Genomic DNA, 17,198 nt, shown 5'->3' with positions numbered 1-17,198 from the left:
GACTAAATGGTTCCATTTGAATTTGAGAACAAAAACCAAAGCGTACAACCAACAAATAGTGTTTGAGAGCCTCTAACAGTTCAGCCAATGCATGGATACATACATTAAAAATAAAGAAACTATCATTCTATATCAGCCTCTAGAAGAAAGTCAGATTCCTCTTGGTTAGTGCTTGTTTTCAAAGCTAATATCCAACTGCAAACCAAGGAAAGACTTTATGTTCCTATTTTAACTGATTTGATTACTCTGAGCGCAGTAGTTTCACAGATTACCTGTGTCAAAACCTGACTTCATCACTCCTTGCTGTATGAACCTATTGATTAACTTACAGAGTTTTGTTTCCCTTATTCATCATATGGGCATAATAATATTATCTACCTCATAGGGTTGCTCTTATTATTACATAAAATAATACTAGTAATGTACATGGTTTATAATAAGTACTGTATAAATGTTTGTTATTATATTTCAGTGAAATAATCAAGTAAAATCAGTTGCTTCCTTATTTTTAAACCAAGCTAGTTATTTATTTAAATTAACAAGGATTTCTTTCTCTCACTCCAAATGTTAAGGAGAAAAAATCTGTTGGTTTATAAATACAAAGGGCTCTAAGTCCTAAGTATGGAATAACCAGGTATTCATCTACATGGGATCATTTGAGGGTCACAGAAAAATATTAGTGGAACCCATGAACAAAAAGAAAGATAGAAAGCACATTCCTGATCAAAACCTGCATGCATACTGCAGATTACCAAAAATTCCACTGATACTCTATTTTCAGAAAGACCTTTGTACAAATGCAACTATGATACCTGGACAGAACACCACAAGGCCCCACAACCACATTATCCCAGATTTATTTTTCAGCTCCAGATTATAAGGCAGGATAGCAAGAGTCTGATGAGAAAGAGAGAAGATGAAAAAAGGTGTGATAGTATGCTGAGGCATGGGCATAGACCCTCAGGTATTTAGGGAAGAGACACAAGAGAGATCTGGAGATGGGAGGGGTGATACAGAAGTAAGGACAAAAGAGGAAGTGGAGGGTGAGTAGGGTGTGTGTAGGGAGATGCATTTTAGTTGCTACACAGAATACCAAAGGCCCACCCCAAGTGAAAACACATATCTAACTAAGGATGTAAGACTGCGGGCCCGATGTTGTGCCCAGGAGTATTCCAAATCCCAGCAGAAGGGCCCCCTTCAATCTGTGCAGTGTAATGGGATCTGTCTTTGTGAGGGAGAAGGGCATGGAAGCCACTGACAAAGACTGCTCGGGTGGCCGAGTCATTAAGAGGATATTTGGCTCTCTAGACTTTCAGAGAAAGAAAAGGGAAAAGCTCCTAGGGGAGAAACACTCAAAGGCATTGCTATTTTGGCCTTCCAATGAGGGGAGCAAAATAGAGATTTCCTGGGGAAGCAGCTAAAAGGGAAAAGGACAAAGTATTCATTTTTACTGTTCACATTTGTACAAGTGTCTAGAAGAAAACTCTCATTTAGGAACATATGGGAACCATCCAATCCTATTTAGAAAAATATAAAGCATGGCATTTTGGGGAAATACAATTTATAATATTGAGAGGGAATGGTGACTCTTTTCTATTTCAAAATGAATGATCATTACATGCATTTTTAAAGCATCATTTTGTATACAGCACTATTCAAAATACCTAAGAAGTGAATAAACAGATGGTCCCTATCCTCTGCAGTAGCTAATGAAAGCTAGTAAATGATGAGAAAGAGTATCTTTTAATGACAAAAGGAAAGGTGGGCACTTTAAAAAAAGAAACTATTATCACGGAAAGCAAAGAGTTACATGAAATGAACAAAGTGTCATGTACTTTTTTTTTTTTTTTTTCTTTTCTGAGACAGAGTCTTACTCTGTCACACAAGCTGGATTGCAGTGGCAGGATCTTGGCTCACTACAGCCTCTGCCTCCTGCTTTAAACAATTCTCGTACCTCAGCCTCCCAAGTAGCTGGGATTACAGGTTTATGCTATCACAGCCAACTAATTTTTGTATTTTTAGTACAGATGGAGTTTTGCAATGTTGGCCAGGCTTGTCTTGAATTCATAGCCTCAAGTGATTCACCCACCTTGGCCTCCCAAAGTGTTAGGATTACAGGCGTGAGCCACCGCACCCAGCCAATGTGACATGCTCTTAAATAAAAGAGAGAAGGATGCTACTCTATTTTCCAATTAGTTCAATAAGGCTTCCTAAAAGCAGTAGAATTTTTGAGGATTTGATGAAATGACACAGAACTTAGCAAAGGAACAATGACTAATTATTCCAAGTGTGGTGATATATTCCAATATACATATATATATGTTATATATATGTATGTATTCCCATATGCTCTTTTTATTCAGCTCAGAAGGGGAAAAAAGCCCTTGGAAAGGCTGTACTGTCCTTACTCAGGGTATTGTAATTCTGACATTAAGAGAACTCCTGGAGGACTCCTGAGACAAGGAAATTCATTGGCTTCCACAGCTCACTTTCTCCCCCTATTCCATGTAGTTTCCATACCTTGGTACACTGTGTCTGCACTCACTCTCGGGGCAGAACTACTGCCAGGCGGTTTAGACAATCATTCATGACAGTTTGTCTGACAGTAAGGATGGAGTAATTGTGTCTCTTGACTTTTATTTATGGTGTGTTAGTGCTTGCTTTGAGCAAAGTATTGTAAGAAAGTTCAAATAAGTTATTTTATTAATGTGCTTGATGATATAGACAGGGTAAGATTTTTACAGTAACTTTATCATTAGACTACAGTTTTCTGAACACAGTAATAAAGACCACAATTTTCAAATATCCCACTGCACACTTACACACACACACACACACACTGAAACAAATGTTTAAAAGAAAAAAAAAAAATTAACCCTATGGCCTCTGAAGCACTATGATATTTTATCTCTCATTATATCATTTTATTAAATAAAATGCTGGACCATCAATGGATTTTAGCACCAGCTAAAATGTTGTAACCCACGGTACAAAAAAAAAAACTAAATAAAAAATAAAAACAGATTTAAGGGTTACTATCATAAAGAGTAAGTTTTTCCCATAGTTCCTTATTTTCCCTTTGAGAGACAATTTTAGAGTTCTCATAGAAAGAACAAGCAGGCCAGGCATGGTGGCTCATGCCTGTAATCCCAGCACTTTGGGAGACTGAGGTGGGTGGATCACCTGAGGTTGGGAGTTTGAGACCAGCCTGACCAACACAGAGAAACTCCATCTCTACTAAAAATACAAAATTAGACGGGCACAGTGGTGCATGCCTGTAATCTCAGCTACTCGGGAGGCTGAGGCAGGAGAATCGCTTGAACCCGGGAGGCAGAGGTTGTGGTGAGCCGAGATCGCACCATTGCACTCCAGCCTGGGCAGCAAGAGCAAAACTCCATCAGAGAGAGAGAGAGAGAGAGAGAAGAGAGAGAGAGAGAGAGAGAGAGAACAAGCAACAAAACATGGGACAGAAAGAAAAGGGAATTTAATCCTGCCTTTAACTCAAATATAATCCAAGAAAGACTAGAACTTAAATTGAGCTCTGGATTCAAAGTTAAGGAGACACATCAGGCAAACGGATGGATCAGGTATCAGTAATTGGAATATTATGCAAATAGACACCATAGGATGAAGAAAATAGGGCTGAAAATCAAGTACTATTTTATCTATATGCTTTGCTAATCTATATGACCTTGTATTTTAGAAAATCTTTGTAAAAGAGATGGCAAATAATCAGAAAGTAAAGAATTTAATTCAAGTGGGATGGAAACAATTATTTTTATATTTTGAAAATTCATGGAGTAAACATGGTTTGAATTAATAATTAAATTTTATTACTGAGACAAATGCAAATAGAAATTTATATTTTAGCTTAAACATGTGTCCTGAAATAGATACATTTCCAATAAGGGATTTGAATCTCAGATCTCCTTAATGGTTTTTACTATGGATATGAATCAGAGGACATATTCACCCAGCAAAAGAGTCATCACAGAATCTGAATTACTTTAAACCAATTTAACTCATACATATGAGCATAGTGAAATTTAAATATTAAGGTTCCCGTGTGCTTATTTTATTTTAATTGAGTTATAAAATCAGTGGTTACAAAGAACACATCAAATTAATATTTAAACCTGGTTCATTGATAATTGAAGACAATTGCGTTGTTGCCAAACTCTATATATCAATGGAAAAGGAGAATTTTCCAAAGGCCGAGGTAAATAAATGTTGTAAATACATCTTTAAGAGAAAACCAAAATCTGAATATATTAATGGGTCATCCATCTATCTTTTTCCAGGAACCACAAATATTGACATGTTCTTTTTTAAATAGTTGGATTCTTTCATGCATTCTACCCCTTCTACTATATTTATGTTTGAAGTTTCTGGTAAATTAACTAAACGTTTTATGTAAATATTGTTACATTAAGGTTGTAAAATTGGAGAACAGTAGTCATATTTGAGAAATTATCTAGATCTAGTTTTCATGTTTCACTATTTAAGAATCCAAAGCACCCTGCTATGCTATTTTACCTTTTAAATGAATGAGATCACAACTGAAAAACTAAATTATTTGTGGACATACAACTTTTATAATTTTAATGTAGAAACTGCATTACATTCTATTCTTACATTTAAAGCTGTTTTTTTCATGACATATGCAAGAGGTAAAATGAAGTTGATAAGCAGACAAGGTAATATTTATTTAAGAATATTCATAAACAAGTAATAAATTTATCTTTCATGTAAAATTGTATGCAAAGGTTAAAAAAACTGTTTAAAACACCTCTTAGTTATAAAAGTGGAAATTAAATTTATGATGTAGTGAGGTAGTTTTTCATTACCTATTAGTTTCCATTAATTTTTCTATCCAATTTTTATTGTCTAGTCTACTTCCATAAGATTAGTTTACAGGGTGAGAAGAAACACAGTGAAGGCGAGATTTAAAATAAGTTAAGTTGATATCAAGAGTTAAATTACTTCAAACGTTTAAATTACTAGGAAATGAGGAGTAGAAAATAGTGTGCGATAATAGGGAACCCTTTTTCCTGGTGAGAAAATCTGATGTTCTAGCTCTTCAACTAACTAGCTAGCAAGCTTACCCAAAGGAGAGATTCATTAGGCTTCAATGTGGCTCTTATGAAAACTAAGGAAATTCACTAGATGGGTTACTAAGATTCCTTTTTGAATAAACAAATTTTAAATTACTGCTTAAATGAATTGTTTAAATTAATGTCAATTTTACCTATACATAATTCTGCTCCACCTGTCCCTATACAAATGAATCAGATTTCACAAAGTTACAAATTTACGTGCCAAATTCCCAGTCTAATAACAAATTCAAACTCGATGAAAAAGGCACAGCATAAGTAATAAAAACAGAATACAACATTGACAATAGGGTATAATGTAAAATGTAAAATATATAATTCTCAGAAAATAGTTTTAAAAAAGAACCAACACATCAATAGTGGGTATTTGGTGACAGTGGAATTATGAGATTTTAAAAAAAAAAAATTCTGTGTCTTTTTTAAAACCAATGTCATCTGTGAGGTTTTTAAAGAAATAAAATTAACTGTATTTGAAAACAAAAAAAATACTATCTTAATATTCTGATCTCTGCTTATTACCATTTGTTTTCTGCTCACTTGATTCATCTGTGAGCTGGGAACTTCAGGAATTAAATCAATATATGAAAACAGAAATCTTATGACAAAAATTTAAAAGTTTAATAAAATCTGGTATTGGCAAGAATAAGGGGGAAAGGGCACCTCAATTACTGTAGATAAGAACATAAATTGAAACAGCAGTTAATAAACCTGTCATTATCTTTCAAAATTAAAAATATAATTAATCCAGCAATCTCAATTATCACATTCAATCCTAGAGATATTCTGATCAATATACACAAATATTTCATGTATGAAGGCATTATCTATAAACTAGTTTAAAACAATGAAGGTTTAAAAAAGTAAAAATTTAAATGTTCTTCAATAGAGAAACACCTAAATATTAGTATATTCAAACTAAGGTATGTATGGTGTCACTACAAAGAATGGCACAAAAAAAGCTCTCTGTAAGTTTTTTGTCACATACTAATTGGTAAACTATAATCTTGGCTATGGAAAAGAGGCTGTATAATTATTGTATGTGTGCAAACATATTTATAGATATATTGATGTCTAGAAAAAGACCTGGGGATTTTTCAACACCAAATTATTTTAGTGGTTATCTATGGAGAACAGAGTAAATTGATGAGGGAAGTGTGCGGTAAGGGGAATCTCTTTGCTTAGGTAGTTTTTGAACAGCCTGACCATATTCACCAAAAGCATGTATGTATATATTAAATACATCATTCATTACACAAATGTACACATATAAACACACATACACATTCATAGCAATGTATAGACACATATACATTTTAAAAATCATACACAATGTTGGAAGGTTGTAAATATCAATCAAATCACATTCTGCAGCAATTGAAATATTATTTTGCAGAAGTTCCACAGATTTCCATTCAGCATTCCACACTAAGGGTCACTATGACTGAGTATGGTCAGTTAACTGCCTATCTCCTTAGGGTGCAACTGATGCCATTGTCCAGAGTCTGCCCCTTAGCTAGGCAAGCCCAATGAGGAGATTTGGTAGATTTTCAGAGGGCGGTTTCATTTCCCAGGTTTGACTGATATTTACTATGTTCATAACACCAATGTATAAAATAAGAATGCCAAGTTATTAATTTCCTCTGAGGAAGTACCTATCACAGGACATGAAATACTTCCCATGTAGCTCTGCCAATATGGATGTCAATTATAATCAAATATTACTTATTCATTTATGAGAAATTTACTTGTTACAGGAATGTGAATACTCATATGCACTCATCCCTCGGTATCTGTGGAAACTGGTTCCAGGATCTCCTGAAGACACCAAAATCTGTGGATACTCGGGTTCCTGATGGCTTAATATTTGCATATAACCTATGCACATCCTCCCATGTACTTTAAATCATCTCTAGATTACTTATATCTAATACAATGTAAATGCTACATAGTTACTATACTGCATTGTTTAAGAAACAATGACAAGAAAAAATGTCTGTATATACTCAATGCAGACTCAATTTTTTTCCAATTATTTTCTTTTTTTTTTTTTTTTTTTTGAGGCAGAGTCTCGCTCTGTCGCCCAGGCTGGAGTGCAGTGGCCGGATCTCAGCTCACTGCAAGCTCCGCCTCCCGGGTTTACGCCATTCTCCTGCCTCAGCCTCCCGAGTAGCTGGGACTACAGGCGCCCGCCACCTCGCCCGGCTAGTTTTTGTATTTTTTAGTAGAGACGGGGTTTCACTGTATTAGCCAGGAGGGTCTCGATCTCCTGACCTCATGATCCGCCCGTCTCGGCCTCCCAAAGTGCTGGGATTACAGGCTTGAGCCACCGCGCCCGGCCATTTCCAATTATTTTCAATCCATAGTTGATTGAATCCACAGATGCAAAGCCCACAAAAAACGGGGGGCTGGGCTGACTGTATATATAACTGATCTATTTTCTCCCTCCACTCTAAACAGACTTACAATGGTAACTAAATGTTAATCAAAAGAGTGTATGGGGAACATGGATTCTGAACAAGAAGAATGCATGAGATAAGGAAATGTATAGTAATATTGGCCCGGGAAGGCTTGACACCCTTATCTCAATTAAATGACCTGCCTCCATCTTTACAGTGCAGATGAAGTTGTCAAGTTCGCTAAGCAGTGTTCAGATGATTACCGCTAATATTTGCCCCTGTGAGTTTCTTTTCTTTAGATATGTTAATACATTTAAGTTCTACACCCCCGGGGGCCTAGCTCAGGTACTTCTGAAAAGCTCTGCTCTGAATCTTTGCTTATGATTCCATAATTCCCAGAAAACAAATTTTGTTGCTTAGATAATCTTGAGCAAAAGAGTACATAGTATCATATTAAACAGATAGCCTGAAAATTTATGTTTATATTCTAACTGCAATTATATTATATATATATATATATATATCCATGTTAACAAAAACTGAAGGAAAATGTACAAATATAAAAAATATTTTGAGTGTGGAGAAACAATAAATGACTTTTTTTCTATAAACTTCTTCAGAATAAATAAATATAAACATTTTAATACAACTTAACATTACAATTTTAAGCAAAAATGACCCATCTGGTCATATGGTCAAAGAAGTGGTAAATTATTGGTAAGGTATTTTGGTCTTTCCTTTGATGAATAGTGGTTTATGGGTATGGATATGAAACAAAGTATTATAAATGCACTTAAAATTACTTCAATGTATGTAATAGGCTACTAGGCAGAGGCATGGGAGGAACGTTAACAGTCAGAGGGCAAGTTCAAACAAGACCTAAGCGGAGAAATTGTCTAATAGTTGTTCAAGTAGAAATGTTTAAGCGTGGTGATTCATGAATGGTATACACAGAAATCAGTGCTGGTAATAGACAGCTAGAAAGTGCTGTTCACATCAAACAGTGATTACTATAAACCTCTAATTATGTGCTCTGGAGAGAGCCTTGTGCCTTTCCCACTGTAATTTCTGGTTCTTAAAAGGGAACTCTATGACTTCAATTCAAATCTCAATGGCTTCTTAGCTGTTAAATGTAGGCTTACCCTTGAATAACCGCTGATACAATCTGCTGTACCCTGCTGTACACAAGCCAACTTTGACAAGAATAATGAGTTTTCTCTTTGATTTCAATGTATAATGATGATTTACAAAAAAATAAAATAAAATAAGACTGGCAGTTTGCTATAAAAATACTTGAGAGGGTACCCTTGACTGAGCCAAAGAGCTTAACACAAATTTAAACAATATTTGTGCCCCAGAAAACAATCATTAATCTCATCCTAATTGTAGCTCCATTCACACTTCAGCTAAATACCTGAGCAGCTGTTTTGTGTTGAGGGTGGGACCAGAAAATAGGCAAAGGGGAAGTCTGGAAAGAGGGAGACTGGTTTAAAAACAACAAAAACCAAAAAAAAAAAAAGTTCAACTGTAAGTCCTGCAAAAATTGCAAAGTAATGGGCCTCTTCAATCATATTTATTAACTCCAGTGACTTAGGCATTTTGCCCTGTTAGTAGCTAAGTTATCCACAGAGGATATCTACATTTTGCAGCATTTAAGTCATCCATTCTGATTCACTAAATCATGCCTGCACTTGGTATGGTTCCTTCTTTGCTAGCTTAGTGCAGGATCTGGAAGTGCCATTTATGGCTCAGCCCACTTGACTTTCCACGTCGCTGATCCTCTAGCGAGCAAGCAGTGGAAGAAAGCTGCATTGCACATAAAGAATAGCTATAGCCAAGCAGAATTAATCAAACTTTGGAAATTAGAGTGATTTTTCCCCATGTCTCGGATTGGAAGAAGGAACATACGTTAGAAATAACCCGTTAAAATCAGTTTTGCCAAAAATGAGAAAGTTTTAGAAAATTACACATAAAGGCATTATTTCTCATTGAATAAGGGGTTGATATACTCTTTTCAGTGAACTAAAGACCAAAGAACCAAAGGGAAGGCCACCAGAAAGATGGACATCCTATGTTCTTGTCAAAAGCACACTTACTGTGGCTGCATATCCCAGTCCTCAGAAAGGAGTTACCACCTTCTTTCATGATGGATTTTCCTGCTACCTATATGTCTGCAAAATGACATAGGGACCTCATGACCAAGAAGGGATAGAAGTCCTGTTCTCATAAAAACTTGTCATTTTTGTTTACACATTCTCTAATAATTATTTAACTTTCTCAGTGGGTTATTTCAAACATCTGGGCTTGGAGGATGGTGTTGTATTCGTAAGAGAATACCACCTTTTATCCTATATCATATAAACTGTTTTCAGAAAGTAATGTAATTTAAACAAATTCTTTAACTTAAAAAAGTTGCATTTACAATTAAAAGAGTGCCATTATTCTCCAAATGTAAAAAAATGATGCTGCCATTTTTTTTAGAACATTAGGAGTTGTTTGGCACTGTACTACTTATATGTTTTTATTCTTTAGTTTTTCTTATACCAAATATATACTGAACAACTGCTATACCCAGAAATGTACTAGAAACTGTGGATAAAAAAAAAAATACAATTTTCTCTATCTGGGATGGAAATTATGAACCTTATGAACTGGGTAATATTAAAATTAAATCATTTGTGTCCACCAAATATGATCTTAACCCTAGTTCTATCCCAAAATAACCACTACTTATATTGGCCGCAAATTAATGACCACAATGGTCTCATTATATTTCTATTTACTTTAGTATGGCCAACCAATGGTCAACAGCAGAAAGAACTGCTCTTAGGCCTGGGTTCCCTTTACTTTAATAACAGAGATAATAAGGCTTTTAAAATATTGAGCTAAGGAATATTCCAGGCAAATCAATAGATATGGCCTCATCATCTGTATGTCAGAAAGGAGCCCGTGTTACCCTCTTGTCATAGCAGTACCCTTTCTCCACATTATATGAAAAATAATTTTCATATAGCCCCTGAATATAACTGACATAAAAATGGGTAAAATAAATTATTTCATGAATTTCCATGTTTCTTAGTTTTAAGTGACCTATGAATCTTAGTGTTTCACCAGCCAAATCAGAAATATCCTTTAAGTAAAATAAAAGCAAGTATAGTCATTCATTCAAGTTTTAAAAGGCTACTCCATACCAAACCAATGCAGTGTGCAAATATGGAACTTAATTAAAATACTATATATATAAAATATTAACAGCTGCAGCTATTAAAACTACATTAAACTCCCTTGAGCTAGGCTAACATACTATGAGCTTTTTTTTTTTTTTCCAATTTAATAAAGGACAGAACTTGGCTTAGTGAATGAGCTTTAGTTTTTATATTGTTTGTTCCAATTCACTAATCTGAAATTTTAATCACATAAAAGTTCTTAACCATCAAAACAGCACCAAGCATAGTAATTTGATCTTTTCATTGGATTCCAAGAAAAATCTCATGCTTTATTTATTTTCTTTCTTAGATGCAAATAACACTTCCTTAGAATGTGTTTCTATTCTTCCCATACAGAATTGAGCTTTGTAAATTAAAGTAGATATGATCTACTTTTGACCTTCTCCAATGAGGGTACAAATAGAGTAATTAATAAATTCTTGGGAATTTGGATGAATTAAAGAGCTTAGATAGAAAAAGTAGATTTTATTCTGCTTGAAGATTACAGTATTTTTCTGATAATTAATTAGATTGCATCAATACTTTCTCCTTATAATAAAAATCTCATAAAATATTCAAAATAACTTTGTTTTCTGTATGTGTATATGTGCATGTGTGGTGTGTATGCATATATGCATATATATATACACATATATATGCACATATACATGTAGAGAGAAACATATGCATACATATATAGACACACATACAATCTACATAGAAGAAAGACTGGAAAGAGATATCCAAAAATATAAATCATTGTTTTCAAATGAATAATGAATACTTTCCTTTTTCTTTTACATTATTTTGTATTTACTAGTATTTTGAATTGATCATGTATTATATTCATATAGTTAGAAAATACCTCATTTCTAAGTTAATGAAAAGCAGCTGATTCGATGTTTGGTGTTTTTTTTCTCCTCTGAACTTTCAGAAGATACCCTTTTAATCTGATATGGGTTCTTTTGTCTTGTTTTGCTGTTTTTAGACAAGGTCTTGATCTGTTGCCCAGGCTGGAGTGCAACGGTATGATCATGGCTCACTGCAGCCTGGAACTCGTGGATTCAAGCGATCCTAAGTGTGGGGATTGCAGGTGTGAACCACTACTCTTGGAATGTTTTGTTTTAAGGTATTATAAAATCTGACTTAAAATACCTCTTCTTGAAAGTCACTTTCAAAATTTTATTCTAGATCTATCTTAAGTCAAATTATAGCATCCACAAGCTAGTATTTCAAAGCACTAGATTAGCCCATGCCCCCACTACTTTAAAATTCTTCTGCTTGAAAGTTCATATGTACCAAATTAACTGCTATCTCCGGCAGAGATAGGCTGGAGGGAGTCAGAGGGGAACACTTATCATTATTGTTATATTTTTGCATTCCCATCAATGAACTCTTGTCAGCTTAAATCAGAAAGAAGGAGAAGAAGAAGGAGGAGGAGGAGGGGGGAGGGGGAGGAGGGGAAGGAGGAGAAGGAGAAGGAGAAAGAGAAGAGGAGGAGGCAAAGGAGGAGGAGGAGGAGGAAGAAGAAGAAGAAGAAATGGCAATTCAATTCCTTGTAGACTTCTTTAGGAAAGTTAGAATATTTAGGGAGACAAAGTTTCCAGAGAGGAATGAATCAGAAACACAGTCTCCGATATATCTGGGAATCAGAGCAATGGGTTCTGACCTTCCTTCTCTCCACACTCACTCCCAACTCCTTCTCAATTTCCATATATTCTATTTCTTTATTTTGTTAGGTAAAAACATATTTCCAAACAGGCAAGCACAGTCTTCTTGATCTATAAACAGCAGAACAAAAAAGCAGGGATAAGAGGGAAGTAGAAAATAGTTCAGTTGCAGAGAAACTGGGAGTAAACAAGCACCAAGGGAGCCCATGCCAGGAGGGTATGAGCAAGAGAGTTCAGCCCCAGGTCTTCAACAGGGCCCTTCTGAAAGACGATGGTTATCACAGATTACTGGGTCTAAAAGAAGCATTCAGCTTATTTTAGAGTTGGCTGGGGGTGGGTAAAGTAAAGAAGGAGAGTAGATAGGTCTAAATTTAGTTATCTTCTATTATAAGATCATTTGATTTATGTATGAATAGGACAATCAAAGCATGGGAGACCGGGGTGAAGAGAATTAAAGAAATGTAGTTGTATACTTAAAACAGATTTCTTTCTCCCTCCCATCTCTCCCTCTCTGTCTGCCTCTTTCGCCCTCTCTTCTCTCTCTCTTCCTCCCTCCTTCCCTCTCTTTCCCAGGATTCCCACAAATGTCATTTCTGCTGCCTGAATGATTCTTTCCCCTCAAAGCTCATATTATTCAACATACTAAGCCCCCTAAAACACTCCCAAATTTCACTGTAAGTGTGATGTATTCGGGGAAACTTTATCTGCCACCTTTACCCCTCCTCCCTGAGAGAAATAAAGTGCAGCGACAGGAAGCAGAATGTTTGCTGGTGGAATTCCAAATACCTTTCATCAGAAAGGAAAGCAGTTTGGAAGGGCAGCAGAGCTTTGCCACTGTCCTTGAAATGCTACTCTATTGATTAAAGTGTTTTTAATACCATAGACTCATCCTAAAGTGTTCTGTACCAAACTAAGGATTTTGTGTCTGGATCATTCTAATTTTTTTTCATATTTTATATTTGCCACTTTGGTTACCTGCAAACATCCAGTAACATAAGAGAAAACTGAGAATACAAAAACTTTGAATTTTTTCACTTGCTAAATTCAAGACAAAATTTTCTGCAAGATTTGGCACTTGATTACCCAATAAAAGTTCATTTAAGAAGCTATTCTAGGAGCCATTTGAACATTTGGGCTTTGATGCCCCACTATGATGATGAATTAGCTCTTTCTGATTTTTATATGGTGTGAAACAGAAGCAATATCAGGCGATGTCTTTTACTCTAAAGAAACAAATGTCGGAAATCTTTAATATGTCTTGGTTTTCACTTTTAGGAATGGCACGGGTGGGTGGGGTGCTTCGGCCGATAAACAGCATAGAAAAATGATAAGATTACCTGACCGTCCATCTCTTTGGAAGTCCACATGATACCATTCTCCATCATTCACTTTCTTCAACAGGGCTTTTATTTTTATAGTACCTGACCCCATGTCCAGGAGGAGGTAGAGGTGACCATCTAGCATCTCAATAGCAAAGAAGTCCACCTTTATCATCTGTGGGTGCTTGGCATCTTTTTGATGTCTTGGCTTGCCATGGCTAAATAAGATGAGGCCATTTGGCTCTGTTGTACGGAAATCAAATGATATGGAGCCTGTTTTCTTTGCATTCCATTTAGGCAAAGAGATGAAAGACTCTGGGGTTTCAAAGGTGATTGGGTCTAAAGTTGCAACATTCTCACATTTAAATGCCACCACTCCATGGATCTTCATCTTAGGATCTCCTTGCTTGGCAAGTCGAGATAATTCCAGCCTCACATCATTATTTTTATATACAACCTGTGGGCAGAGGAAAGCAGTGAGAAACTAGCGTCCACATTTTAATATCTGAAACTTGTCATCAGCTCACGTAACTTGCAAGGACAGCATAAAAAGGCACACAGCATTTAGTTAATTTTGTTGTATAAAGGCAACACTTTTCAGGCAAATAAAATTCAAGTGTCAATTCATAGAACAATAACCATAACAATTTAATTCAAATAATGTGTGTACAGACGCACACATGAATGTGCATATATACACAAACTGCTTGTATTTAACTCAAATAATTTAAAAATCTGCATATATCTTTAATTTCATGTCTACATTAACATGCTAAGACTTGAACTTATAAAAGCTATTTGTTTCATAGTTCTCTATGATGTATCTAAAATTAAATATAAGCATTGACGTAATTCAGTTTTCCCATCATTTAAGCATTTGAAATTGGATACCATTATATATATATATATATATATAACAGAAGGTCCCAGACCTGCATCAATACCTTTGAACACTGTTACTGTTAAGTAACATGACACTGCCACATGTAGAATATGGTGCTTCCCCTCAATCTATTCAACCTATGTTACTGGTGATCCATTTCACTTTTAATTTACACAAATGCTGAGCAAGGGTTGTCTTGCACTCTCATTTTCCAAGGCACTTCAGTGAAAGAGGCCGGGCACTTCTGAGTGCTTGTTGATGGTCCTAAGGCTTTTTGGATTCCAATTAACACATTGGATAACTGACAGGGTTAATGATATCATACTTTTGCTATCCCATCACGTTAATAAATTCAAAGGTATTTTGACATAAAGATAAAGAGAGAAGGACACCTTTTCTCTACAAAAGGCATACAGTGGATAATCATATTTCTAAAATACATAGACCATAATGACTTAAGGGTGAATTAGTTATCTAGGTCCACATAACTATCTAGCTTCTTTTAAGAAGGGACTCTACAGATTTCAAAGCTCCCAAAGTTGCTAGAATCTAGATTTATTCATTCACATGTAAAAATGTACATATATATATAATGTATATGTATACACACACATGCATGTTTTGTTTTTCATTTTTAGGAATGGCATGGGTATTTTATATAATATATATAACAGGAAAAATAAGACAGCCTATTATCTGATTAGTGCTATGAAGTCAACCAACTTAACACAGTAGTTATTCCAAACCCATGGCCAACTGAACCAAAAGATGACTGATGAGTTTCCTGATAGGATTTGTTAATGGATACTTTATTTTTCAGTGTAATTAAGAGTTTATGCTCTGGTATTGGACTTCCTGAGTTCAAATTCTGGCTCCAGATTTACTGAACTGGGAAATCTCTGTAAGCCTATTTCACTCCTTTAAAGGAAAATAATATTTCACATAATTATTATTAATATAATAATTAAATAAGAAAATACATATAAGTGGGAAAATCTACATAAAGGCATTCATTCCAATGCCAAGTACACTGTAAGATTTCAATAAATATTAACTACACAAAATACATGATAATAAAAATTAACGCTTTATCATCATCTAATAGACATAAATTTTAGTTCTAAATTTATCCATGATAAGAAAACGTTTAGAAATTAAGCCCACACATATAATGGGTTTTCATACATTATTTGTGCCAACTAAATAAGTCACATCTTTCCAATGCTGGGCCTGGTGTTTCAGTTTACCTTTATCTTGAAGAAGGATTATAATAAAGAACATGATATCCCTTATTCTTTGAACAAATATGTACAATGGTTTAACAAGCATCTATTGACAACAAAAGAAGAGAGAATGAACTTGAGCAATAACAAAAAGGAATTTCATTAATTCTCAAGAACACTTTTTTTGAAAAGTGAAAGATCTATTAAATCTTGGAAACATTTATTTAGGATTTCCTTTCTTTGGCGATCTTTAGAGGCAGAGAAAATGCTTTTCAAGGATGATTTTCCAAGTTTTATCGCTTCTCACTGTCACTTTCATGCGACTCAAACCTATATTATTTTTCCTTTTTCCTATTGATTTATATTCTAGTATGTGGGCATTCTTTTGACATAGATATTGATCAAGAATAAGTATTTTCAGATCCAAATGATGCTTCTGTTGATCAATGCTAACACTCATACCTATAATAGAACCACTGTAATAGAATTGAGTGTTTCTGACATGAACAAGTGGGTTTTATACCTGGTATATTGTCTCTTGAATCTGACATCAGCCACCATAAAGTTGAAGAATGAGGGACAGTCTAAGTCTGAGCAAGGATTTCAATGAGACTTAATTTTATAACTGAATCAGGTGTCTTGGTGATGAAAAAGTTCAGGAAGATGTAAAAACAAAAAGTAGGGATAATTCCCTGGTAAAATTTCTTAAGGTTAGCCATGCATCTCTCATAAAAAAAGTATCTCCACCAGCATCAACACTTTATATGCTTTATACTGGCAAGAACATTGCTCACCACAGCGCAGCACCAAGATTAGTAGCTGTCACAGAGAAGATGCTCAATAAATATTTGTTTATAGTTGAATAAAATTCTTCCTTCACCTTTTCAAATCTAGTTCCTAGATTATAGGCTTTTGTAAATAATAATATTTAGACCTACAATTAAAATACAGCAGAATATGATATTGCGGACCAATCTCATAAACTAGTTACTATTTTGCCCTATTTCTCTAGGAAAAAGCATAAATTTATGTACATATCCAGTTCATAATTGACAAGTTGGCCCACGCTTTGGGAAATTTCATCATCAAACACATTTTGTGGGGTATAAATTCCTTTTAGAATGAAGAATGCCTGAGTTAAAACTCTCCAGATGTTTATACACAAAAATATACACTATGCTTCTCCTCAAGATAGTTCTTGTAGAAAAGAACTATCTCCAGATACAGTAACTATCTCTTTCCTACAAGAACTATCTTGAGGAGAAGCACAGTGTGTATTTTTTTTTTTCTTCCCATTTTGTACTCTTTGAAAGGCTGCTCCAGAAAACAGAAAAGCAATTTTGCATTGGTAGGCCTATGGCTCTCAGATTTATACTATTTCATCTGA

General features: G+C 34.9%; 1 protein-coding gene and 1 long non-coding RNA gene across 16 annotated transcripts in view; one reads left to right on the top strand and one right to left on the bottom strand.

The window, feature by feature from the left end:
- Positions 1-17,198, bottom strand: part of NRXN1 (neurexin 1) — a 1,146,744-nt gene that overhangs the window by 637,162 nt on the left and 492,384 nt on the right. For all 15 annotated transcript variants that reach the window (XM_033175737.1, XM_033175738.1, XM_033175746.1 and 12 more), the window contains one exon: positions 13,724-14,162. In XM_033175737.1, coding sequence (XP_033031628.1) covers positions 13,724-14,162 — 439 coding nt within the window. The remainder of the gene's footprint in view (positions 1-13,723; positions 14,163-17,198) is intronic.
- Positions 1-17,198, top strand: part of LOC117062320 — a 74,863-nt gene that overhangs the window by 18,261 nt on the left and 39,404 nt on the right. The gene's annotated exons all lie outside the window — the stretch shown is intronic.

This window comes from Trachypithecus francoisi, unplaced genomic scaffold (assembly GCF_009764315.1).
Source record: "Trachypithecus francoisi isolate TF-2019V2 unplaced genomic scaffold, Tfra_2.0 Lachesis_group17, whole genome shotgun sequence".
Taxonomy (NCBI): domain Eukaryota; kingdom Metazoa; phylum Chordata; class Mammalia; order Primates; family Cercopithecidae; genus Trachypithecus; species Trachypithecus francoisi.
The sequence above is the reverse complement of the archived record's forward strand: the minus strand, read 5'-3'. Positions and strand labels throughout refer to the sequence as shown.